The 26,255-nt window shown below is 40.6% G+C and overlaps 3 protein-coding genes across 3 annotated transcripts; all 3 read right to left on the reverse strand.

Moving 5' to 3' along the window:
* Positions 1 to 161: 161 nt before the first annotated feature.
* Positions 162 to 7,945, reverse strand: plk3 (polo-like kinase 3 (Drosophila)). The gene is made up of 15 exons (XM_005912807.3): positions 7,582 to 7,945; positions 6,468 to 6,575; positions 6,224 to 6,340; positions 5,830 to 5,959; positions 5,622 to 5,709; positions 5,023 to 5,118; positions 4,632 to 4,827; positions 4,296 to 4,422; positions 4,041 to 4,156; positions 2,764 to 2,884; positions 2,572 to 2,655; positions 2,095 to 2,257; positions 1,802 to 1,931; positions 1,529 to 1,639; positions 162 to 1,405 (listed from the first exon to the last, which is right to left on the reverse strand). The coding sequence occupies exons 1-15, from the start codon at positions 7,798 to 7,800 to the stop codon at positions 1,208 to 1,210; spliced, it is 2,004 nt and encodes a 667-aa protein (XP_005912869.1). The 5' UTR covers positions 7,801 to 7,945; the 3' UTR covers positions 162 to 1,207.
* Positions 7,946 to 9,913: 1,968 nt separating this feature from the next.
* Positions 9,914 to 13,931, reverse strand: LOC102299824 (calcyclin binding protein). The gene is made up of 6 exons (XM_005912806.2): positions 13,795 to 13,931; positions 12,669 to 12,879; positions 12,439 to 12,535; positions 12,248 to 12,347; positions 11,156 to 11,250; positions 9,914 to 10,983 (listed from the first exon to the last, which is right to left on the reverse strand). Exons 1-6 carry the CDS (start codon positions 13,810 to 13,812, stop codon positions 10,821 to 10,823), a joined length of 684 nt encoding a protein of 227 aa, XP_005912868.1. The 5' UTR covers positions 13,813 to 13,931; the 3' UTR covers positions 9,914 to 10,820.
* A 1,666-nt stretch (positions 13,932 to 15,597) lies between these two features.
* Positions 15,598 to 17,382, reverse strand: mrps14 (mitochondrial ribosomal protein S14). The gene is made up of 3 exons (XM_005912805.3): positions 17,255 to 17,382; positions 16,128 to 16,292; positions 15,598 to 15,973 (listed from the first exon to the last, which is right to left on the reverse strand). Exons 1-3 carry the CDS (start codon positions 17,354 to 17,356, stop codon positions 15,791 to 15,793), a joined length of 450 nt encoding a protein of 149 aa, XP_005912867.1. The 5' UTR covers positions 17,357 to 17,382; the 3' UTR covers positions 15,598 to 15,790.
* Between the last annotated feature and the right edge of the window lie 8,873 nt (positions 17,383 to 26,255).

A 26,255-nucleotide genomic window follows, 5' to 3' on the forward strand; every position in this document is an offset into this window, starting at 1 on the left:
CTACTGTGTGTGAATTTTAAAAAGTTGAATCGTTTTTTTTCCCTTTTTAAAAACAAACGGAAAAGTTGAAATGCTTTTTGGTATCTAGTTAAAAGTAGACTGTACAAAATAAAGCGAACAAGTGGTAAAAGCATTCGTACGCCTGTTGAATTAACAAAAAAAAAAAAAAAAAAAAAAAAAAAAAAGAAAGTGCAAAATTGTGTTTACTCCTGCAGCCCCAGTAGTTTGTTATGCACCACATCAGTGAAATTTGGTTGCAATTTAAAAGAAAAAAAAAAATGATGTTGGAGCAGAAGAAGCAATGACTCCCAAACTTAAGCATCACCATCATCAAATAAGGCCAGGCATATTTGTGCGTGTGAGGTCAAGATTGTAGTGTGATCCTATAGCTGGCTCTTTCCATTTTTTAAAACAAATTTGAAAACAAAGTGTACACCATGGTTCCACAAAAAAAAGAAAAAAGAAAAAGACAATGAACCAATTGAGGGTTTAGGGGGGGTCTTTCTCTCTAGTCAAACCATACCTCTTCACAAAGCTTCTTTGCTGAAAGATCAGTTGGAGTGCAAGAGAACGGTGTAAAAGACCTTGCTGCTAAAATACTTTTGGAAATCTGAGCATTTCTGCTGCAGGATTATCTCCATTCTGAGCAAAAGGGACAATTTTAGTGTTGAGAAATGTTTAAGATACCATGCCTGGGTGATGGGCTATCAGGGGAGGCTGAAAGCTGTAGGGTTGGCGGATGTTTGAAAGGCCCAAGACAAGAAGCAGTGCGTTTGAGTGAGGGAAGATAACTGGGTGGGGTTTTTTTGTTTTGGTTTTTTTTTGTCTTTTTTTGTTTTGTAGGAATCTGCCGATGAGGGATCCATCATTTCAGGCCATGTATGAGTCTTTATTTTAGGTATCAATAGCTTCCAGGTGGATACCTTTGAGGCTTAGCTGGATAGGCACAACCCCTTGAGGCAGATGCTGCTTTGGGCAACTCCCTGACTGCTTGACATTTATCAAAATCAGTCAGTTTGATAAATCAGCTGCCTAGGCACTAAGCCAGACAAGAATATTGCTCAGAGACGTTGAGCATCCTTTTCATCCGTCACGCATATGAACACATTGCCTTGCTTGGCTATGCCTTGAGAAACTGTATCAACCAGTCAGGTTGCCTCTAAGGCATCTGTCACTCGGGTAGCCTGGGAGGCACTGAGCTGTGCTCTCAGGCATCAGTGTGGTGCTGGAGAAGCTGGACCACATATCTAAGGCGGTGCCGTAGCTCAGATGTGCAGCCCATTTCATTCAACATGCTGAGGAGGTACGTGCACGAGGCACGTTCCCGACTGATATAGGTGAGCAGGTAGGCGTCGTCAGAAGACTTGCACAGAATGATTTTGGTGTGGTCTGTGTAGAAGTTAACCTAAAAAAAAAAAAAAAAAAAAAAAAAAAAAAAAAAAGGAGAATTATAATCCAGCTGCTTTGAAAAAGTAGTTATGTAGACTCAGTGTCCCATGACTGGTTTTATTAATTTAATTATACAAACCTGTAGAGTATCATTATTGAAGAGCATGACAAGGGCATGGTCAGTCTTCACCCACTGGAGGAGCAGAGGAGGAGGAGCTGAGACATGTTCCTGACAATGCAGATCTCCACCCTGAGGAGGACAGAAATTATTTAGTTTCATTTGCATGAGGTCATAATCTCTTCAAGTGCCCTTTAACAGGTTTATGAAGGCACAAATCCTGGCTTACAGTTGTCATTAAATGCAAGTCAGTCACTCTAAGTAATGGCTGAAAACTAATGGGTGCTTTCCTACCTCCATTAGGTTCTCCTCCATGTAGTTAGCCATTAGTTCAACTATTTGTTTCTGGTTGCGCAGCTGCTCAGGTAGAGAGTTTGAAGGGAAGCTGAAGTGTTTGTTGTTGGTCAAGCAGTAGTGGACAGTCCTGTTTGGAAGAAGGGGGGGGAAAAGTTAAAAAAAATTGGAAGATGAACTTGACATCTTTTCCGTTTACACCATTGAGCCTAGTCACTAAGCAACTGACAATAAGCTTTAAGCACTGTAAATGTTGACATGACATCTTAATCAGTTGATTTTAAAGTACTTACTTGCGCTGGTCACAAAGACTGAGATGTGTTCCCTCATTGAAGAGCACGCCTACGTTTTGGTTTGAGAGCTGGTAGCCAAAGCCATACTTGTTGGAGTAGTCAACCCATTTAGTCACCCACAGGAAGGACTGCGGACTGGACAGGCAGGGTGGATTCCTATTGGCTGAAGAAAAAGATAGATAAAAATTAAAAAAAAAAAATGAGGATTAGTGAAATAATCTTAATTCAAAAAGTCAAAACATTGTTTCTCTTAACACATATGGTGTGTCTCAAATAAGCAGAATGAGTCAGCAGAAATTCTGAGGATTCAAGGAAAATATCCAGCTAGTTAAATTTAATGATTCTGCTGCATTTTCTAATCGCGGCAAACAGCAGAAGGACATTTTGCTTGATTTTATTCCTCTTTGGTCCACTCAAGTAATCCCACAAGGACAACAAAAAATTATGGCTGAGCTACAATCTTATGCATAAACATACCTGCAGGCATGGTGGCCAGGCAGTTCGTGAGAACTTTCAGGGCAGAGTCGGCAACAGCTGCAGGGGTCAGCACATCCTCACACGCTGAAGGGAAAAACCAACCAAAACGAGCAAAAATTAGAAACCCTGATTGCAATCAGCCACCACAACAAACACCAAATGTGTGTTCATAAATAACAAACAGAAACTTACGTTCAGTGCTGCTGGCCATGGTGCCCTTAAAAGACCGGGAAATGGACTTTCTGGATTCCTCCTCAGCAGGAGTCTGCTCCAGAGGCACAGAGCTCACCAGCTGACCGGTGGGAGACGTCACCTGAGCAACAACGAAACATGCGATTAGCACATGATGAGTAAGAGCAACAAAGTGAAAGAGCAGTGTGTCACATGCCTGAAAGGGTAACCAGAGATAAAGGGAATGAGCTCCTTTAATCCTTGCATGCACACTTTTGCTGTGTCAGCGCTGAAGCTCATTTATTCAATTTCTGCAACATCTTAGACTAAATGCAGTGCATCTCGTTGCCACTGCAAGGTGGGGGAACTACTTTCAGCTGCACGGTTTCCCTTTGTACACGTTGCAGGCATGCTGCAAGCTTGACACGTAGTTTCTAATGTCACGTTACCACAAGCGGTGTGCGAGTAGGTTTGTTTTTTCCCCCGCCGCAAACAGACAAACATGAAAACAAGCTAAAATGAGCACTACTTTCAGAGTACACTTGTACAAATCTATATTCATCTGCGCTTATTAATGACAATCTGGTTCCTCAGGACAGGCTTCTTAAGACAAAGGAAGAGTCATGCATGACAGCAAAAACTGTAGCTCCTTTTTGGCTCTATAAATAAACTAGACGAGCCTGATTGGGGATCGGCCAACTGAGCATCCTGCAATTGTGGCATATACTCTAGGTTCTGTTCAGTCTTTTTAAAACAAATACGTCATGTCGTTACTGAGCAGAGAACATTTACCCCCCCCCACCCCCCACCCCTAAGTGTGCAGTAACAGCTTCTTCAGATTCTTCTGATAACAAAGTACCCGAACAAACACCCAGATGAGCTTACTAGAGCTTATCAAGTTTCAAAAGCTACCACCAACAGACTGCTACATTTCTTCTGGTCTGAACTAGTTTTTTTGTCATGCATCTTACATTATTCTGAAGAAAAACAAATTTAAAACAACGCATCTTTAAAAATTAAGACATCTTTTCCACCCCATTTCTTTAACAGTTCCTTTTTCTAGGGCACTTTTACTATTTAAATGAGCATGCTAATGGAAAGCAATTCTCAAATGTAATGGAGGCTGTATGCTATTAAAATATGCATTTTGTGTTTTCTCCAAGCCTTTAGAACGGGTGTAATTGCATGTGAACTGTGTGCATAACTGGCTGGAATTACCCAAATTAAGGTAAACCAGGTCAAAAGTTTCTCACAGAGGAAAGAGAGAGAGGGGAAAAAAAAAAACAAAAAAAAACTACCTCGTTGTTTCCCACTGTTTTGTAGCTGATCTGCCGGTTGATGGAACATTTAACGATGCCCGACACCAGCTTGGAAATATCCTTGTCCTCTTTGTCCTCGCATGGAATTTTTTCCACTGTGAAAACACGACACACTGTAGTCACAACAAATATGTTTAAAGGCAGGACTGTTTAAATAATACAGCAGCTCTTGGATATTCTTAAAACTAAATCTGAAAAACTAACCCCCCCCAATCGCTCATGCTGCTTGCTCACCTTTTGCTTTCTTCTTTCCAAATAGGCTTTTGGCCATTTTAGTGAAGAATTTCTTGGCAGGGCTGGGAGGGTGTAGCTCTGGCACCATTGTACAGCTGCTGGGGGGAAGTTTGTCAGGAGTGAAACCCTGAGAAAGAGGCAAAGGTGATGCATTAAAAAAAAAAAAAAAAAAAAAAAAACAGTGAGAAAAAGTGAAGAGGTTGGAGCGTGCCCACTCTGTTCTCAGTTGAGATAACAGATCAAGCACTGACATTTTCACACTCCTTCACCTCGAGATAAAAGTGTCACAACTGTGTTTCGTAACACTGGCAAGAAATTTCCCGAAGGTCAACATACTTTGAAGAATTCGTGGTTGAGGATCTGATCCAGCGTGAGTCTGTCACTGGGATTCTTCTGCAGGATGCCTGAGATGAGTTTCTGAGCAGCAGGGGAAAGCGTGGAGGGCAGGTTGTAGCGAACTTCTTTAATACACTTGTACGTCTCTTTCAAGTCGAGCGTCTCAAAAGGAGGGTTTCCACACATCAGTGTGTACCTGTGAGAGAGTAATCAAGGCAACAGTGAGTCAGCTCAAAAACAAGAGTGAGTGATTTAGGGGACAAAAAAAAAAAAAAGTCCCCACTTTCCCGACCGACTGAGACGAAGTGACGCCAAGGTCAAAATCCCCCCCAACACACTCTCTATGAAACCGGGATAGTTCTTATAATCATCTTAAAGTAAAAAGACTCACATGACACATCCGAGGGACCACACGTCAGACTCTGTGCCGTGGCCCTGTCTGTTGAGCACCTCAGGAGCCAAGTAATTGGGAGTCCCACAGATTGTTCTAAGAAAAACAAAACAAGAACCATATATGGGTAAGATGTAATGCTTCAAACATTTAAAACTGGTTTGGTTTCAACATTAGGCATACAGGTAATGTTTGAAATATTTTTTCTGTCACTCTCAGTCTTCTGGTATTCCACAGGAAGCTGTCTAACAGGAATTGAAACTGTGCTCTAAGCGGTACTTTCAACTGTCAGTTGGAAACCGGTTTAGTTAGGTACTTGCAGGAGGAAAGTTGTGGGAGGAAGATTATGCTTAGTAACTGATGTAATGGTTTAGGTTGAGGGTGCTTGTGCTAAAATAGGCCATTAAAAGTCAGATTTTTAAAAGATACATCTGAGATGGGGCCAAAAATACTCATAAAAAAAATTTAAAAAAGGTAATATGGAGAGACCTTCGAGAGCTTTGTTTCATTATAACAATCATTACAGTAGTATGATCTATGGGCCCCAATAAGCTCATTGGTATCCTCCAGCAGATAAACATTTTAAGCAATTAACTTACTTTTTTCTTTGTTCAACTGTCTCCAGCTTGGCAGCGAGGCCAAAGTCTCCCAGCCGCAACTCCATGTTCTCATTGATGAAAAAGTTCCCTGAAAGAGACAAAAGCATTTGTCCGGTCAGCATTCCACAGATGACACGCATGCTCGTCCAAAGTCACAGATTCCTGGGATGCTTTGTGTATGCGTTAAGCCGCATTTTCAACCACGTACCTAGTTTGAGATCCCTGTGCAGGATTCCTCTGCTGTGGAGGTACTTGAGGCCGGATATGATCTGTCTGAGGTAATAGCGCACTTCAGGCTCTGTGAGTGTGTGTCTCGCCTTCCAAATGTGTGCCAGGGACTGCAGAGAGAGCAATGAGTGAACCGTCAACCCTGCATCAGTGAGTGGGACTGTACAAACACTGCTAGCACATATGCATCCCTGCAGCTGCATAAAAGAAATCTTTTTTTTTTTTTTTACATTCACTAGGAAAACAGTAAAAATCTGCCAAGACCCCTTTTGAATATAGCGTGCAAAGCAGCACTGTAGGGTAATACAAGAAATACTGTTAGTGCAAGCAGAACACAAAGCAGCGCAGACTGTTCTAGAGTTCTAAAGTCTCACCTTCCGACTGCACAGCTCGAGGAAGATGTAGATGTTTTCTTGGTCCTCGAAATAGTGGGAGAATTTCACCACATGCTTGTGTGACAGCGTTCTGTGCAGCTCGATCTCGTTCGTAATCTGTCAACATATGACAATTCATCAATCGGTGAAGACGTTTCAATGTCCCAAAAGAAAAAACAACAACCCAGACATTGATTTCCAGTTATGCAAGACACGGGAGACACAAAGATTGGTGATCGTGTACCTTGTCTCTCTGGTGTGGTTTGGACACCCTGCTCTGTGGGATCACCTTCACTGCATACATTTTGTTGTTGGACAGGTCTGTCATCTCATAGCATCGAGCAAAGCCGCCCTTTGGGGGGGAAACAAACAGAATGATCAATTTACACAAGCAGCAGGTTTAAAACCCACACACTCAGTCTCAAGGCAAGTCTGACCTGAGGAAAGGTAGCGATGCAGTCAAAACAATTTCAGGAACAATAATCGAGGTAAGATTAAAGACATAAAAATGATTGTCATGACTATAAAACGATCCATCTGATGCCTCAGGCATCTTTTATTGGCTTGTATGCGCAGATATGATGAAAAACATCATCCCCCAGATGCGTTTACTGCCGCTTATACAGACATTTTTTCCCCCCTTTCTCTCCAGGATGTGATCAAGACTACACATGCTCGGGTACATGAAGGATGAGGCAGCCTGAGCTGCTGCATTCATTAACCGTGAAACTGGCGGAGACGTTTCTAGCTCTGCGGCAGGCAGAGGAAGGAAAAAAAACTGGCTGCAGCACATCGATACGACCAGCAACACGTTGATAAACTCGCTTCCATAGACACCGTTTCAAAAAGCGATGCTGATGCATCATCATCATAATCATGAGGGGCAGAAATTATGCTGTGGTCAGACAAGCGTGTCTTTGGTTTAACGGCAGGCCATTAAAATACGAGAGGAGGCTGTAAACGTTCATCATCGGTGGAGATCTTTTTTAAATTATTTATTTTTTATGGCTAAGCATGTGTGCGCACCGGAGCTGGGCACACCTTGCGTCTGATTCATTCAGCACTGACGAGAACAGCAAGGAGGAGAACGGGGGGGGGAATATTGGTCACATCCACCACGAGGTCATTCTCTATTCCCGCATCACATCACAAGCACACCTGGAACATGGCTCATAGTGATTTTAAACAGAAAGAGAAAACAAAAAAGGAAAGGTGGGGAAATAAAATCAGCCCCAAACTGCGGCTAATTAATTCAGATTCTAGATCCATCTGCCTCCTCAGTCAAAACCGACGCAGCGACGCACAGACACATGGAAAAGGAGAAAAGGGGCGAAGAAAAATGTATGAAATGCGCGTACCTTTCCCAAAAGCTTCCCTTTAATGTAGGACCTCCCCGTCTTGAGATCCGTCACAACCTGAGCCAGCTCCGGTTTGGGTTGATCGTGTTTATTCCTGCTGTTTTTCGCCGGGGCAGAAGTCTGTTGGGGTCCACCACGCTCCGGAGCAGGCTTAAATAAATCCGCATTCATGGTGTGGCACGAAATCCGCTGAGCCGCGGTGAAACAGCCGGTACTCATTTATCACAGCGGAATAAACGATCGACTCGTACGTGTCTCCGTCTCGCTTAAATATTTCTTCTTTTTTCCCGTAAAAGTGCCAAGTGCGTCTTCACGGTACGTCCGTCTCTTTCAATTTTATCCAACTGGTGTGGACGAAAGGCGAACCCTGGCTATATAGTGGCACCGACGTCACGGAGTCGTGGGCGGGCAGGAGGTGGTGCATTGGTGGAGAAACTCCAGATGATTTGCTCAGACAGAAACTCAATCAAATATTGATGTGGATTTTTTTGAGAGGAAATATGAATGAAAGAGCTGATAAAAAAGAGTCGCTTGGTTTTGGCTCAAGTCTCTGAGACTGCTGGGAGGCCAGTGACCCGGACAGTGTTTTAACCCTTTATATACAAAAAGCCACTTTACGAAAAGAGGTAAGTAAGCATGTAAGGAGAGAAGAAAGTTTTTAGACTTTTGTAATTTAAAGGAGACTTTGTTAAGAAGAACAAGACTTAAACGCAGGAAAAACCTTTTACTAGGAAAGTATTTCATTAGATATAAGATGGGACTGGAACATATCATTTCCATTCTGCAAATAAATGTATGAATCAGTTGTTAGGGCTCCACAGATTATATATATTATATGTGACCATATTCTTACAAAGAAAAAAAGTGTTATTCTACTAAAAAAAAAATTCCAAAACTTTCAAGGCTCCTACAGTAAAATCCTGGCTTAGATTTCCCCTGTGTGCAGTCCCCCCGGAGAAAGTCCTGAATACGGCTGCCACCTGGTGGTCAAAACGTGAAGCTCTCAAGCTCAGGTCTGAGAGGACTTGAATGTGCAGTATAAATGACTTATGAAAAATATTTCTCTAGTGACACAGTAGTGGTCAGTTATAAAGCTAATGTGCTTTCTTATTTTTTAAAAAGGTAAAAGAAACTAAAGAAAAGAAAAGCCTGCTCTAACAGCATTTGCACTCGGCTTTGCAAAGTGGCCTTCGCCCTTAATATTTGGCAGTTTTGTCCAGTGTTGACTGTGCAAATACAGTAATAAAGACCTGAAATAAAAAGTGGGCCTACTATTAATTCCAATTCTGGATCATAGCTGTTGGTGAAGGCCTGAAGAAAGCCTGATGCCTGATAGAGTGGTCACCCTCTGTTTGGTGCTCTTTGTTTTGACCATGATGGGCCTCAAGGACAGCCCAGCAGCTTCTTCATAATGTTGATACTGTGCATCTTTATCTGGAGAGTAGATGAGACACCCGAGGGAGTAATGCAACTCTGTGACACTAGAATTTCAGAATGGCTTGACCATGCTTACGGTAATATCACCACACCTTGCTAGTAAAGGCTTGGACCCCTTTGCCTTCAGAATGGTCTTAATTCTTCATGGCACAGATTCAACAAGGTGCTGGAAACATTCTTCAGATATAAATCTCCTGATCCACCAGATCCCAAAGGTGCTTTAGACTGTGGATTCCATTGGAGATATGGTGCATTATCCTGTAGGAATCAGCCCTTGGAAGACATGTCCACTGTGGTCATAAAAGGATGCACAATTGGAGGCAATCCGTTATCCATTTTTGGTGAGTCGGTGTGAGCTGTAGCTACACCTTCCTGTTCTTAGCGAAAAGGAGCAGCAGTAAGTGTGGTCTTCTGCTGCTGCTTCAAAGACGGCCGTTCACAGACGCTTTTCTGCCTCGATCACAATGATATTTTAAAATTATTGTCACCTCAAAAACCATACCATGTCAAAAGTCACTTTAATCACCTTTCTTCCCCGTTCTGATGCTTAGTTTGAACTTCAGCAGGTGGTCTTGACCCGATGCCTATATATCTGAATGGAGATGCTGCCAAACAAGTGGGTAATTAGATATGCACGTTATCGAGCAGTTAATAACCATGCATTTAATAGTGGCCAGTATATGCATATTTTACACAACCCATCCATGTCTCCAGGACAATTACTTCTGCATGAGGCAAATCACATCTTGTAATTTCATAACACATCTAAGATACGACTCTGTGAAATATTAACTGAGAAGGCTAGCTGAAAACGTCAGCCAGTGGATATAAATGGCAATAAAATGCTTAATAACTTTTAAATCTAATTTTAAGCTTGAAAGACAGACGGAAAAACTCTGAGTTCAACAGCTGTATTTATGAGAGCAGAGAACAACCAGCAACAGTGAAAACACACATTTTTTACAATGTCGGAAAAAAAATCTGCAAAAATCAGTCACATCAAGTATTTCAGAACATGTAACTTAAAAAAAGGATTGTGGAAAATGTAGTTTTAAACATACCTGCATGCAGTACAGTATTACACTAGGCTGACACAAGATAGTTTACTGTCTTTGTATGCTACGTGACTTATTTGTGGATTTACAAAATCATACAGCTGATGTAAAGATTAAAAAAAAGAAAGAAAACTATTCTCAGGTTTACTTCATAAGTAAGAGAACTTTGGCAAATTTATAGCTGACAAAAAAGAAAGAAAGAAAAGAAATATTTGCCAAGTTAATCTGTACTGATTTTTAACTACCATGGAAAATGAACAATTACATTTACCCTGATCCAATTTAAACCACAACAAGACATTTTATTGAAACAAGCCAGGACAACAAAAACAAGAGCTGTGAAATGACTGAGCAGTGGTCCTTTAACTCTTTAAGTGCGACTTCACAAAACACATAGGGGAATGTATGTAAGTGGGGAAGCAGACAACATTTTCCCTGCTTTCTACCCACAGGTTGGACTCTTAACGTCAGCTGTGATGAAATGTGTGCGTTCTTGCAGTCTTCAGGTCATCACGTGATGGACTCCATCCTTTTGCTTGAGTGACAGATGAGTTGTAGCCCATCACTAAGAACACCAGCAGCCTGGTTTTCAAAGCAGGGCCAAATTGAGGCCATCCCGAGCTTAGACATTACTTTAGACAAATTATTTACGAGCGGTGTATGTAGACTTTACTTTGAATAATTAAGTCATGCCTGCTTCAACCTTTGGAGCTCTCATTTGGTCCTGCTGTGGAAAAGTGGCAATATTTAATAGTCCATCATCTCCTCTCCTCTTAATTTCTTCTCTTGGGACTCTGTCCAAGCTTTGTTGATTGTTCTCTTCATCTCGTCGTCTCCCTCTGCATAAATCTTTTTCAACACATTCATCAGGCCCTCGCCGGGGTCAGCATTATCGTCAAGGCTGGGTTTTCTGTAGAAAGGCGGCAGGAAAATACTTTAATGGTGCAAATAATTCTTTGGATTGCTCTCATGTAGTATGTGTGCACCCAATCACTGCACTGCAATCACAGTGGCTTGAGACACAGCACTGTTGCTGCACTTCATTTCACAAACTAAAATCAATAAGCACATTTCTAACTCACTCTTTCTCTTTAGACTGCTTTTCCACCGCCGTTAGACAGTCCCACTTCTTTGTTGACTGCTTCTTGCACATGACCAAGACCATGTCTGTTTTTATCTGTTGCAGAGAGCAAAAGACAGTTTCAGAGTGTGGACAACAGACTGGCAGCTCAAATCAAAGACGAAAAGTGACAGGAACACTGACACTACATTTAACAAGGTTTACGTATAATCACAATAGCCACCTTAATAAGTTAATGCAGTATATTTAAACTCATTGCTACAAGCTTAAAAATAGGGTGTCTGCTGCCCCCTAGTGGCCACACATAATTTTGTTTTAACTTTAAATGTTTTACTTTATTTGGCTCTTCATTGATGCTTACTTTTCTCTGACAAACAGGTCAATCACTAAGAATCACTACTCCAGTTTTTCACTGCAAAATGACTAATATTTCCTGAAATCTTAAAATAAATACAAATAAATGCATCTATTTAAAATGATGCACAAGGTACCTTTTCACCTGCTTTCTTAGCTATATTGATGCGTACATGATTTTATTTTATTTTTCCATTACTCTTCATCAAGCAGCAAGCTTACATTACAACCATCTAACATTTTTCTCTGGTTTAAAAGAGATTTAGTGTGATGGCTGCAGGAGGTAACATGGCTTAGAACTGTTGATATGATGCAGAATATGCAAAGGCAATCTTAAAAAATAAAAACTTTGATTTGTCCTGCCACAGAGCTTTTGAGTAGCACGGAGTGGCTGCCTGTCAAGCATTACCCTCTTGACAGACAGCAGAGGAAACCTGCATTATGCACAGCTTCATGCAAACTGATGTTTTAGCTGTGAGAGAAGGAGAGAGAGAAGAAGTATATACTGCAAGTATTTGGTCGATTACTGGCCTGTAATATCAGAGACCTACACAGTTTTGTGAAATATGGGGATAGTCTGCTGAGAGAGATTGCAACACTGCTTCCTAAAGCACACCCACTCATCTAAGATGACAAAGACTTTTGACCCAAAGCCAGCAACCGATTTCTGAAATACAAACATCTCATGGCCGCTGGACTGAGGAGAAGAAGCTGAGTAAGCAGCAGATGATTTGTTTACCTTTTTGTAGCTGTCCTGTTCATTGATTGGATACAACAAGTTCAGAACTGTCATTTCGTGGTTTTTGCCATCTAGATCCTTCACCAGCACAGAAAATGACCTGCAACACAGACAAGGGGCAAATTCACGTGCACTGATAAGGGAACAGGAATGTATAAACAAACTGAACACTATGCTAATTATCAACTCACCGTTCTGTAAATTTGACCTCCACATTTTCTGCTGATATTTTGTGCACATCTTTCAATGCCAGATAAATTTTGACAAACTTATCTGACTGGTCCCATGCTGCAGAAAAGATGATACACATGTGAACAATTTTGAAATACTGTTTTTTTCCCCTCCCCAGCTCTTGAACGCATCTTAACCGCTTGGTTTTCTCAGTAATGTTTGATAGTGCTACTCGATAACTGCCCCATACCATAGCTGGTAATCTTGACAGTGTATGCTGCCTTAGTGGCTGCAGATGGGTCTGCCTCCTTCCTAGCCTGTTGTTCTTTTTGTTGTCGTTTAGCTGCGAGCTCCTTCTCCACCTTTTTCTGCTCCTGTTTAAGCAGATCCTGAACTCTTTTCCTCTCTGCCTTCTCCAAGAGGGACCCCAGCTCCTGCAAGTCTGCCTCCAACTGTTTAATCTGTATGAGGGGAACAATACAATCACTGAGACATGCACATCCACTAATAGAGTAGTGCTGTCGGTTTGAATCCATCTACCAAACATTTGTTTAATTAAAAAAACAAAAACAAAACTATATAAGTAAATAAATGTGCAAAAACTAACATTTCATTTCTAAATAAAAATTTCTATTGTAACTTAATAAATAGTAAGAACAAAGTGCCTTCTACAATAATTATATAGTCACTAACCCATTTCCCACAATCAACTCTCGAAGTCATATTACTTTATTTAAATGTAGTCTAACCTAACTCACAACACACGTTGGAACTATGCATTTGTCTGCGATTTATCTGGCATCCAAACAGCTTAGAAGCCTGTACATATTACAGTTATTCACGTCTTGAGAGATCCTTTACAGATGTATTGTAATATGTATGTATGTATGTATGTATGTATGTGTGTATAATTCAAATGTAAAAGTGCTTAATGATACTGTACATGAGTGGGTCTAGTAACATCTCCAGACAGCTAACAGAGACACCGAGTAACTACCGTACTGATTTGTTTAGCAGCGCAGTAGTTGTTTTACACTGAATGATGTTGCTAGAATGTTCTGGTAGTCCACTAAAAGCTAACAGCTAAGTTGGGCCGCGAGCTACTGGCACCCACCGCCACGCACGACTACCGACTGTAATCGTATTTGCCAGACAGGCGTTTTGTTTTAGTTTACAACTGTAACGTTACCCTGGAGAAAAAAATAATAATTTTTTTTTATCAGGCATCACGCAGCTGCTCGCAACGGGTTGATAGGACTGTCGTTAGCAAGCATTGCACTAATTCCACTGTATCTATGTAAATCCAGCTACCGCAGCTAAACCTTAAAAGATGCAGTTTTGCTGAACACTAAACTGAATGAAACGATTCTGCTCACCTGTTCGGTTAAATCCATTCAGGCTTATCAGTATCAGCTACACTATGAAATGCCGTTCCGGTTCTTCCTCACTGCTCTCAGACTACTTTCCAGCGGCGCTTCTTTCCAAAGCTCTTCCGTCTTCTTCATTTGGCAATTTGCAAGGCCGATTACAGGTGTGCTACCGCCACCTACTGTACTGAAGTTTAATCATTGCTAAACAGCAAAGTGTCCTTGTATGTAGAGCATGACATGAATTAAATGAACCGTTTTAAGGTAATTTCAACTTTTTTACTGAACCTTTTAATGTAAAATCAAATGAATGTTACAGTTTGCTGGCTTTCAACAAACTTGCACCACTTTAAGAGACACATTCTATTTAATTGCATTATATATACGCACATTGGCCACTCGATCCTTTATCTGCTCATTAATGCAAATAACTAATCATGGCAACAACTCAGTGCATTTAGACAAGCAGATGTGGTGAAGATCAAACTGAGCACAAAAACAGGGAAGAAAGTTGATTTAAGTGACTTTTGTCTGAGTCTACTGGGACTGCTCTGAGCTGATAGGAAGGCAACATTAACTCAAATAGTCACTCATTACAATCATGGTAGAAAAAGCAGAAGCAGCATCTCTGAATGGATAACATAGAGGAAAATTTGTGTTTTGAATGATATAACCTCTATTAAAAACATGAACATAAGTGCACTCACACACACACACAGGTGTACAAGCAGGTACTCACAGACACACACCATCTTGGTTGGCTGCTGCCTCTAAACGTATCATGAATTATTATTACTGTATGCTGCTTAGCAACATTCACTATTTATTATTTACTGTTACTGATGCTTATGTTGGTTGTTGCTGTGGTTTCCCTACTGTGTTGTCTTCTTTTTCTCTCAGCAGGTGATCACGCAGATTTTCATCATCTTTTCTCTCTCTATCCCTCTTCTCTATTTATCTTTCCCTCTCCTTCTGTTAATTCTCTTCCCAACCTCTCTTTCTTTCTCTTTCCCATCCCCTGGTCCTGTCTGTTCTGATTGTAATAACTCAAAATGAAAAATTAATTAATAACAACAACAAGAACAATAATAATAATAATAATAATTATGAAGGTTGAATAAAATATGACAATCAAGTGGACCAGTATAGTAAAAGCCGTAATAGTCTACTTGGGAAAATAAATCTGGTGGGCATTTTTCTTGGCCTTCAGAAAATAATTCTGCTACAGTGCCGGAAAGGACACAAAAAAATTAAATAAAATAAATCTCAGAAAACCAGTTTCTTTTCATACTCCACTGATTTTTTTCCACAACACACAACATATCAAAACAACAGCAGCAGAAAGACATCGAGTGCCACTTGTCACCTAAGAACAGGAAACTGAGGCCACAATTCACACAGGCTCACCAAAATTGGAAGAAGATTGGAAGGAAGATTGTTGCCTGGTCTGATTAACCTCATTTCTGTTGGAACATTTTATGGTAAGACCAGAATGTGGTGCTAACCAAATGAAAGCAAGGACCCATCCTGCTTTGAAGCAAAAGTTCCACACGTTTGGTATTTGTTACATCTTAGATACTTTTCAACTACATAAAAGACCAGTTATATATTACATACAGAATAAATGAAAAGAAAGTAAGTGAAAGGAAAATGTGGGCTTTCTTGCCTATGAATTACATCTCATTTTAGGGCAGCCATTACCTTAAAAAATAACTTACTTCTTTTCCTGTGACAGTAGAAGATGCTAAGCTTTTATAAAACTTTTATATTACACATAACATTTTATAATAAACCAAGACACTCACAAAACTGTAATGTACAACAATATTCATTTATTTATCAGTACTCATATCAACTTTCTCATTTTTTATATTAAGAAGGCTAATAAGGAAGCAACAGCACCTTACTGACCAAGGAAAACATAATTTACACAAGTAATCAAATGTAGCTGTCTACTGATAACCACTGAAAAATCTTGTTTTTCAAAATGTCCAGTGAGACCTCATCACCACCTTGCTCTCAGAATCCCAGACATCTGATTGTGGTCAGCTAGATGACGAAAGACAATACGGCTAAGACGCCACCTCCGCTTCACTCCTCGTGGTCGGGAAGTCATCACACACCTGTTACGTATCCTCACAGGGCAGCTGTCTCTCGGTAGTGCTGAAATCTCTTTGTCTGCTATCTCCTGCAAAAAAATGAATAAATAAGTAAATAGACATTAATACTTCACTCTGTACTAATGTCTTTTCAAGGATTCATTCTGTAACAGTTCAATCATTACCATTGCTGAGTTATTTATTAATACACATATGACTTAGACGTCCTTCTTCAGTGTATACCTGAAGCTCTTTGGGTAGGATGGTGTTCTTCCTCAGTGCGTTAATTCGTAACCTCTCATCAGCATAGTCAAAGGCCATCTGCCTCCTCTTGACATCCCTCAGCATCCTCCAGTCAACATAGTAACTTCTCACCTGCTCCACCGCCCCCCAGCAGCTCCTCAATGCCTGCAAACAGTGCTCCTTCAGTTAGTGAACAAGTATTTAGTCTGCCTCTGTACTCAGTTACACACACTGTAGCTCTAACTGTCTGAACCACCTTTAGGCCCTAACAATTTTCAGACAAGCCAGAGCAGTCTAAACCAAAAGCTGATTATTTCGGCTCATCTGCACTGCCGTGTGCCATTTGGACAAGCTTTCACTTGAAAATAGAGCATCTGACCTGATGTTAGCAGTTTCAGTTCTATGACAGAAATCAAGTTTGCCCGAATTAGAGCATCAGGAGCCCAAGACAACAGACACACAGATGTGAGCCAAAAAATAAATGAAACCTCCTTCGTACGCTTCCGAAATAACAGAGGGTGAGAGACCCTGGTGATTCGGACATAAAACTACTACATGCAACTTCTGATGATCCATTGAAAACGTGCCTTCCTATGACGCTTGCATATTCCACACAGATCGTGTTAACAAAAGGCTCACTTTGCAGGTTCAAGTAAAACTAAACAGGGAATAATTTTATCCATATAACGAGCGCTCAGCTGTAAAAGAAATCGGTTGCTCTTGAGGGATAACGGGCCACAATTAATGCTAACAAAGTCATCATTTTATTCAGCTTAAATATCTTGCTTTCAAGATCATTAGAAGCCATAGCGTAAAAAGAAGTTAATCACTCAACCTTTCTTGCTAGAACAAGCACGGGAACTGAGCATATACTACCTGTCCTCTTATAATTTTCATGTATTATAAGAGGACATGTATCATGTCCTGTTAAACCCTTCAAAGAACCATACTGAGCCAGGTTTGACACATAGCAGGCTTAGTAGCCGCGAAGCTAACGTCAGAACGCTAGTTACATCAATAAAACAGCCAATGTTACATTTATCGACCGAAAGTCAGAGATAATAGATTGAGTCTGAATGAAAACACAACCTCAGCTAATACATGCAAGATTACCGTAAATGCTTTACCTGCTTTGGGACGCAGACGGTGGAATAAAGGGCATTTAACCCCAAACATGTTAGTCTGTTAACCGCCATATTGGATTCGACTTGAGCGAAACCACCGGACATTGAAAGAAAAAACACTCAACTTTACCGCCACCTATCGACCTGGAGTGTGACGAGATAAAATGAGACGTACAGTGCCTAAAAAAATGTTAAATTTATGAGCGAAAACGCGACACATTTACAAGTAAAGCGTGACAAATTTATGAGAAAAAACTCGTAAGAGGGAAAAATAGGAAAATTGTGTCTTTTTTTTCAATCAAAGACAGACTTCGCCTTACTTTTCTATCTTAAACTGCAAGGAAGTTCACATATACTACAAGCTGATTTCTGTTTAAATCGCTATGTGAGTGTATTTTGTTTTTCACGATTTATCTTTGTAGACAGCTTCTACAGACACCTCCCAACCAGTCCCGTTGATAATGGGATTTCAACATTTCTTATTGATCCCAAAACATTCTCTTCAACCTAACCATGAACACTTAAGTGATATTGCTCCCTTTCTTTAAAAAAAAAGAAAATAAAAATTGTTTGCAAGCTTTTCTCGCATTATTCTTAGATTTTTTTGTCTCAAAAATATATTTTTTCTCACTTTTACTCTGTCCACAGTGTAAATCACAGTATAATAAACAAATATTATTTAAATAACTGATGCTCAAGGCAGTTTATTTTGTAAGGTTGAGACCTTACAGCAGGGGTGTTCAACTCCAGTCCTCGAGAGCTATGGCACTGCAGCTTTTAAACACATCCTTCTTCCTGAATCAAATAAATAGCTTATTATCAGGCCTGAAAACTTGATGGCATGCTGAAGAGGTAATCCAACCATTTGATTCAGCTGTGTTGGAGTAGGGATGCATCTAAAAGCTGCAGGACAGTAGCTCTCGAGGACTGGAGTTGGACATCCCTGCCCTACAGTAACAGAGAGAAAACCCCAACAATTAAGTAACACCCTATGAGTAAGGGCTTGGTGGCAGTAGGGAGGGGAAAAAAACCCTTTTAACTGGAAGAAACCGTGGCACAACCAGGCTCAGGAAGGGGCAGCCATCTGCTGTGACCAGCTGGGGGAGGAAGATAGGACAAATGACACTCTGGAGAAGTGAGCCAGAGATGAATGATAACCATTAATTAAATGCAGATTTGTGTATAAACACATATAGAGTGAAAAGAGGTGAGTGAAGAAGAAACACTAAGTGCTAATTATGGTGAAGTTAATATTAGATTTTTGCAGCAGCATTACATTTGTTATTACATTTACTTCATCAGTGCTGAACCTGCTGTGATTAGTTTTGCTTTGAGTCTCAAGTAACTGATAATCCCCTTTGAGAACATGCTGTAACAATCTGAATTTACTTGAATTTTTAGTCACGTGTAGTACCATTTGACCACCAGTAGGTGGCAATGTAGTCCTTTCATGATAAGGTCATACTCTCTCTCTCACCACCCACCATGACCAGGGCCCCTGTTCCAGCTGAATCTAAACCTTGTGTCTTAAATCTTCTGAAGCACAGAGTCATCTCTGCTTCCCCAGCACTTCTAACAATGAAACCCTTGTGTTTTAAGGAAGCACATATATTAAACAGTGTGCTCTTCTTCTTTCAACATATGTCTCAGCAGGGTGCTGTCTTTAATAGATAAAAAAAAGCATATAAGCAGAGTGGGTTACTTTCTTAAACAGTTCCCATTACTCTGCAGCCTGGAGGAGATGCGTTTTTGGATAAATATTAACACATGACAAACTCCAGGCAGTGCTTCCTCTATAAAAAGCATTGTTATGAACCAGGCTGGAAAATTGGTACAGGGATCTGAGCACAGACTTAAATAATAAATGACTCAAAAAGTAAGCACATTACTGCTTACAGATAATGGTATTTGTAAACCTGTCACAGCACCAAGCGTATTAATGTACCAAGAAATTACCTTAACTTTTTTTGTAATGGATGTCAAAATATTCGGCTGTCTTTCATTTTCTGGGTTAGCGGGAACAACTCTTTATGAATCACTGTAATTGCAAAATTATATGGTTTGTCAACCAGGAGAAATGTTTTTGAAATTTGCGAAAACACAGCTTTTTCATTTGACAGCACCAGTTTATCATACTTAAACTGCTTTTTGGCTTCGAGTTAGTTTTGGCCCGTAGTTCAAAACTTCCCGACACGGCTGTTCCAAGATCATCATGACGAAGGCAGAATTTTTCTGTCAGTGATTTCTTTTACTTTCCTGAGCAGAGTTGAAAAGGTGACCCGTTGCAATTAGGAATAAACGTTTGTGATGGAGAGAGGAAGTTAAAATATTCCTTAATCAGTCCTTAAACAATTTGACAAGATAAGAGTAAGGTACTCTTTTAATGATAAAGGGTCTTCATTCAAATATAGCACAGGTAATATAAAGTAGTTATAGTTTAGAGAGCTTATGGGGGGCAATGCTGGTCAGTCTCATTCAAAGCAATCGACCTAACATATGAAAACAACGAGAACAGGTGGTGTTACAGATTAACGCATGCAAATCGAACTTTAATTTAAGCTGGCAACATCCTTTGTCATCATTATTTCTCAAGCAGCGAATCTATTCTAAATGACTTGGGACGAACAGCTCTGCAGCTGCACTGACAGAATAAAGAGTGGGAGGTACTGTGTTCCTGTATAACAGCAGTGTGATAGGGGTCACCGGTGACAAATGACCAACGTGCCAGCAGATAATTTAAATTAGATCAATGATATAGTGTTTCTTGCCCGCTGGCTTTAGGGAAGTGATGCAATTTCAAGGTGTCTTGCGCTGGTGTCACCCTGGTGCACCAGTGCGCTTTACAGAAGATCCGCAGATCTAAGGTCAGATCACAGCTAAGACTGGGGTAATTTGGACACAAAATCAGGCGATATGAAACTGAGATGTAACTGAGAGAAGTTGCAATTGCTCACCGAGGTGGCCTAATGAGTAAAAATAATGGTGCAGCGGTGAACTCAGTCAACACCCATGACGTGATGTAACCAAGCAGCAGCTCGGATCACGGGTTACACCAGAGGGTTACACAAAAGGCTAAACCACCATCAATGGGTCTCTATGTACTCAAGATGATGTGGGTGTTGGGCTTGGTTCTGAACTACTCCAAGTAAAACAACATCTTTAAAGTAGCAACGTACTTGCAACAGCTATAATTAATTGCATGCTTTAGCACTACATCTAAAGTCTTTATAAAGTCCTTAAGTTCCAGGGAGACACATTCAAGCCATAGGAAAAGTCTACTAATACATACCAGACAGCCACGAGCAACCAGCTAACCTTCCTGGTATTCATCAAAGATACCTTCTCCTCTAGTGGTTTATGCATTCTTTCATCTAACCCTAAACAAGATGATTAAAACAAACAAGGATCTCTTGGCTGATCAAACATGAGGCTCATTCACTACGTACCACATGCAGATGAAAATGTGACAGGAGTAGTACGTCTGTATATTTTCTGTGTGCATGTGTTTTTTTACGGTGTGTTTGATTCAGACATAACACGGTTTTCAGGGGATGGTGGAAGTGGCATGTTTGCTGCCAGCATCTCTAAGCTTTCCTACCCAAATATCTGATGTAAAATAGATGCAGGGAAAAACACTCTCACGCTGGATCCACATCAGATTCCTGGGTAGAAACGACTGTGTCCGCACGTCTGATCAGAATGATATTTCCAAAGCTTGTAGGCTACAAACAAAGTGTCATTTTTCTTCTTACTGGATTGGTTTCCCCACATTTGACCTGTGTCAACATGTCTTGTGAACATTATTCATACACAGCCCGTATAAATAAACTGCACTGCAGCCCAGTGGCTCGTATTCCTTTGGCAGCTCAAATATTAGACACTAGTTTGAATGCAGTCATATCCAGCAATTCCTTATCATAGCTATTCCTATATCATATATTATTTTTATGTGACCGTGATATGAAATCAAAGATGAATTGCGTCCCTCATCTGCTTAAAGATGTGGCCAATTGGAAACATAGTCAGTCAGTCATACTTTTATTTATAATTTAGCTCATTTCAAGTATGTCATGTAAACTGAAAACTGAAATTAATAAACAAATAACTATATTTTATTCTTGGAAAAAAAAATATACACTTAACAGACTGCTTTAGTTCTATTTTATCTATAATGCTCCACATCACAACAACAGTCGTCTCAAGGCTCCAGCCTGATAGGAAGGCAGCAGGTAGCAGTTAAATAAACACTTATTATAACCAAGGTATGTAAAAGAACATCTCTGAAGGCACAATAGGCCAAAGCATGAAGCAGATGGGCTACAGCAGCAGAAAACTACACAGAGTACTAATCCTGTCATCTAGGAAAGGAAATTTGTCCACAGTTTTCAGCTGGTTTGATGAATCTTGATTTCGGCTTCCACATTTGATATTGTGTAAACAATATCAAAGTATGGATCCGTCCTGGTTTGTGTCAACAGTGTATTGATCGCTTTATGGAGTGGGGGATATTTTGTGGAACATTTTGGGCACCTCAGAATCAACTAAGCAGCACCTCAGCCTACCTGAGTGTGGTCTCTGACCATTTATCACCAAAGTGTCCCGTGGCTGCTTCCAGCAGGATAACATGCAAATTCACAAAGCTCAGACTTGTTTCGAAACATGACAGTGAGTTCAATCAAATGATCTACACAGTCACCAGTAGATCCAGTAATAATAATAATAATAATACATTTTATTTGAGGGCGCCTTTCAGAAACCCAAGGTCACCTTACAAAAACACAATTAATAAAAGGAACAATAGTCATAAAATACATAAAATAAGTTAAAATTACAAAACAGAGCGTGACAACAGATAAAATCAGCACTAGAGAATAAGCCAGTTTAAACAGATGTGTTTTGAGCTGTGTCTTAAATACGGAGAGGGAGTCAATATTTCTTAGTGCAGGAGGAAGAGAGTTCCAGAGCCGAGGAGCAGAGCGACTGAAAGCTCTGTTCCCCATAGTGATAAGGTGTGATGACGGAACAGTAAGATGAATAGCAGATGATGATCTGAGAGTGCGGGAAACAGTGGTGATATGGAGCAGGTCACACAAATATGAAGGAGCAGATTTATGGATACACTTGTATGCAAGAAGTAAGATTTTAAAATTTATCCTGGCTTCTATGGGCAACCAGTGAAGCTGCTGAAGAACTGGGGTAATATGAGCACTTAACGGAGTGCAAGTTATGACCCGAGCTGCAGAATTTTGAAGAAGTTGGAGTTTATGAAGGGACCTTTTAGGGTCAGAGGCGGTTGCCAGACTGTTTCAGTCAGCAGTACCTTTAATAAATACTTATCATAGCCAAATTATACAGAAGAGCATCTCTGAATGCATTATAGATGGAACCTTAAAGCAGATGGGCTACAGCCGCAGAAGACTGCAGCAGAAGAGCATGAGACTCAGCTGGTTATCATATAACTTAATGCCACGGCTGAGTATTATTGCTGACTATGGCCATGCATTCATGACAACAGTGTAGTCGTCTTATGTTTTCAGCAGGATAATACGCCCTTTCACAAACTTTAATAGCATGCTGGTATTTTTAAATGGCCTTCACATTCATCAGATCTCAATGCAAAAGAATATTTTTGGGATGTGCTAGAACAGGATATTCACATCATGTGCAGCTGAAAAATCAAAAATCTCTGGCAATATGCACCACAGTCCAGGATGAGACAAGAACATCCAAGATAGCAGGCAAGGCATACATGGAACGCCATAACCAAGTGGCCGGCATAGTGTACAGGAACATCTGTGCCGAGTATAACCTGGAAGTCCCGAGGTCAAAATGGGAGATGCCCCCAAGGGTGGTGGAGAATGACCGAGCTAAGATCCTGTGGGACTTCCAGATACAGACGGACAAAATGGTGGTGGCTAACCAACCGGTGGTAGACAAACAGAAGAAGACGGCCGTAGTGATCGATGTAGCGGTTCCGAATGACAGCAATATCAGGAAGAAGGAACACGAGAAGCTGGAGAAATACCAAGGGCTCAGAGAAGAGCTCGAGAGGATGTGGAGGGTGAAGGTAACGGTGGTCCCCGTGGTAATCGGAGCACTAGGTGCGGTGACTCCCAAGCTAGGCGAGTGGCTCCAGCAGATCCCGGGAACAACATCGGAGATCTCTGTCCAGAAGAGCGCAGTCGTGGGAACAGCTAATGCTGGGCTTACACTGTGCGATTTTTGGCCCATTTTGAGCCGATTTTTGAGTCGTGCGATCGGCCCGATTTTGGCCTTCATCGTGCGTCGTGCATCGTGTAGTATACTTGGGGTAACGAGACGCGATTAACACCTCACGACCAGCTCCCGATCATCAATCGCTTGGTCGTGAGGATTTCAAACGACCGTCGTGAGGGTGTCACCGCAGTTTGTCACACTGCGCACGCGCAAACACAAATGTCAGCGAAAAAGACGGCGCAGCACGGCAGTGCAGCGTGTGATCTGGACACAAGCGATGGAGGCACAACTTGTAGAACTTTGGAAAGCTCATCCGAGCCTTTTCGATGTGGCCTCACAAAATTATCACGACCACAACAACCGTGAAAATAGTTGGATCTACATTGCTGCTCAATCACAGCTGCCTGATCAATGTTTTTCATTAGCAATTTAGCAAAGTTGATGGTGGTGGTGTGTCTGTGTGAGTGAAAGACAGAGAGGGAGAGCGAGCGACAGAATTTCTGTTATAACCTTCATTTTATGGACGCACAGTGTGAGCACTCAGGTCGCATCAGAGCATCGGGCCGTATAGTGTGAGACCCTGCATCGTGACCTATGAACTTCTAACCCCTGCGAGTCAACCGTACAGTTTGAGCAGGAGCTGAATCGCGCGACTGAAAAAATCGCACAGTGTCTGCCCACTGCGCAGGACCCTCAAGCTCCCAGGCCTCTGGTAGAGGACCCGAGCTTGAAGGATAAACCGCCCGCAGGGGCGTGCTGGGTGTTTTTTTATTTTTATTTTTTTATTTAAATATATATGCTATTATATATGTGTGTGTGTTGCAAAAATAATGCAACTCACTCAATTTCAAGTTGTAGACAGTTTTCTCTGTGTTTTCATTTCTTCTAAATGAAAGTAATCTACATAGTCTACTTTCGTGTGCCTCTTTAGCTTCTCTAAACACACCATAGTCATTTAACGTCAAGAAAGAATTCTGTGTTGAAAGACCAGCCATTACACATATGGTACATGCTGTGATACTGTAAACTGATTTCAGTTCATTTTTAGAAATTACACCATTTCTATGAAATAACAATCAAATGCATGTAGTACTGTAAATGGAGCACGCAGGAAAAACTGTAACAGTGAGACATTTGCTGTGTTTCTCTGGCAGAGTTAAATAAATAACTCTTTCGCCTACAGATGTTATAAACTTTACAATCTCAGCCACAGTTTTCAAGTTTTCAACTGCTCCTTTATTCTGAACCGGATGTCTTGGGCATTCCTCGTTTCCCCCCCCCCCAAATGAAAAGAACCAAGCATATGCTACTGCATTTAAAGGCACTTTAATAAATCTTTGACAAAGCAAACCTTTCAGGCTGGATTTTTGATCACGGAAACTCATGCAGCAGTCTACAGTATATTTAAGCAATGTGAACACTTGCCTTAAGATGTGAGAGAATCTGCAAAATTAGGGGAGAAAATGATCCTTGAAGCCTTCTAAAATTTCACAAATAAACACATTATTGAGATAAACACTGATAAGGTTTTGTTCCACAGTGACTGCATTTTAATCAAAAAAGATTCTTACGTCTACGAACTGATTTTCAGAATTCCACATTTCTGTAAAAGAAACAAAAACAACAACAACAACAAAAACAATCAAGCAACATAGACACTGTTCGTGTTACTGCATCAGGATAGGTGTTCAAATATCTTCTCTTTAGTGGCATTTCAGCATGGAAACTCTGTTGCTTCTCAGTAATCAGTGTGCATTTGAACCAGATACAGCTCATTTAGCAAGAGGCCATAACCTGACTGACTTGGAGGTCCCTGCTTTGCATTGCTCAGGAATGTCCAGCATTCCCCCAGGAGGGACAGACTATTCAGCTTGCAGGCAAGTATGCTATGTATAGGTTAGTCCAGACGCCAGACAGACATTTAAGGTTAATAAAGTACATAAAAATGATTTGCAGTTAAATGGAATTGAGCCTTTAATAAAGAGAAATGAAAAAAAGATTTTGGTTTTATTTTAATAAAAAAATGTATGAAAGTTTATAGTAAAGTTAGTACACATACATACCTAACATACTAATACCAGTATGTGGCACTTTTAATCAGTGTTAGGCCAAAGATTTATTTTTAAATTCAGGGTATAGCAGATGCATAAATAATATGATTGAAATGAAGATGATAATTTACTGAAACTTGACTGATCTGTGTGTACTTACGTCACAACTCTCTTCCAGTCTGGATAGTATTAGCATGAGTGTTATGCAACATCACATTTGTTTTATCTTTATTTTGTCCTGGCTGATGAGTCACCAACTTAATATTGTCAATCACAACACCATAAGAAGGGGAAAAGTTAGTATTTTGAGTCCCATCTGCAGATATGCTACATTTAGTAATACTCAACCTAGGGGAGTCTTTTTTCTAAAGTCACAATTCACCTCTCCAAGCAGTGCTGGTTGTTGTGGGATTAAAAGGTCTGTTGCGTAAACTTATAAAGTCTGAATTTAATTCCAATACTCTTCTTTCCTGTGATTTGGAGATTTGATATTTAGTTCATTGTGAAGATGGAAAAAAAGAAGAACTTTGGATTTGAATGGACTCGTTGCTTTGGTGGAGAAGGGAAGAGAAGGGGGTACAAGCACATCTGTGATTATACTCACAGGGCCATCAGCCACCCTAGAAGGTATAGTGCACAAGCTTTGACCGCACATCCTTCTTGTACCGAGACTGCTGGTGACGAATTACAAGGCTGAAATAATTTCCTATGTGTCAGTGTTAGAAGAAGTCTTCTTT

Source organism: Haplochromis burtoni, unplaced genomic scaffold (assembly GCF_018398535.1).
Source record: "Haplochromis burtoni strain Fernald_Lab_line unplaced genomic scaffold, NCSU_Asbu1 Contig_3, whole genome shotgun sequence".
Classification (NCBI taxonomy): Eukaryota; Metazoa; Chordata; class Actinopteri; order Cichliformes; family Cichlidae; genus Haplochromis; species Haplochromis burtoni.

What these genes read in the sequence shown, in the direction of transcription:
- LOC102299824 (XM_005912806.2), bottom strand. An exon ending in GAGGTCAAATTTACAGAACG is followed by an intron (nt 12,348 to 12,438) that starts GTGAGTTGATAA and finishes TCTGTGTTGCAG; the next exon opens with GTCATTTTCTGTGCTGGTGA. An exon ending in AAGCAGTCTAAAGAGAAAGA is followed by an intron (nt 10,984 to 11,155) that starts GTGAGTTAGAAA and finishes GCCTTTCTACAG; the next exon opens with AAAACCCAGCCTTGACGATA.
- plk3 (XM_005912807.3), bottom strand. Translation starts at nt 7,800, where the DNA reads ATGAGTACCGGCTGTTTCACCGCGGCTCAGCGGATTTCGTGCCACACC. An exon ending in TCAACCACGAATTCTTCAAA is followed by an intron (nt 4,423 to 4,631) that starts GTATGTTGACCT and finishes CCTCTTTCTCAG; the next exon opens with GGTTTCACTCCTGACAAACT. An exon ending in TGGAGGAGAACCTAATGGAG is followed by an intron (nt 1,640 to 1,801) that starts GTAGGAAAGCAC and finishes TGTCCTCCTCAG; the next exon opens with GGTGGAGATCTGCATTGTCA.
- mrps14 (XM_005912805.3), bottom strand. Translation starts at nt 17,356, where the DNA reads ATGTCCGGTGGTTTCGCTCAAGTCGAATCCAATATGGCGGTTAACAGA. An exon ending in CCGTCTGCGTCCCAAAGCAG is followed by an intron (nt 16,293 to 17,254) that starts GTAAAGCATTTA and finishes CACTGTTTGCAG; the next exon opens with GCATTGAGGAGCTGCTGGGG. An exon ending in TCCTACCCAAAGAGCTTCAG is followed by an intron (nt 15,974 to 16,127) that starts GTATACACTGAA and finishes ATTTTTTTGCAG; the next exon opens with GAGATAGCAGACAAAGAGAT.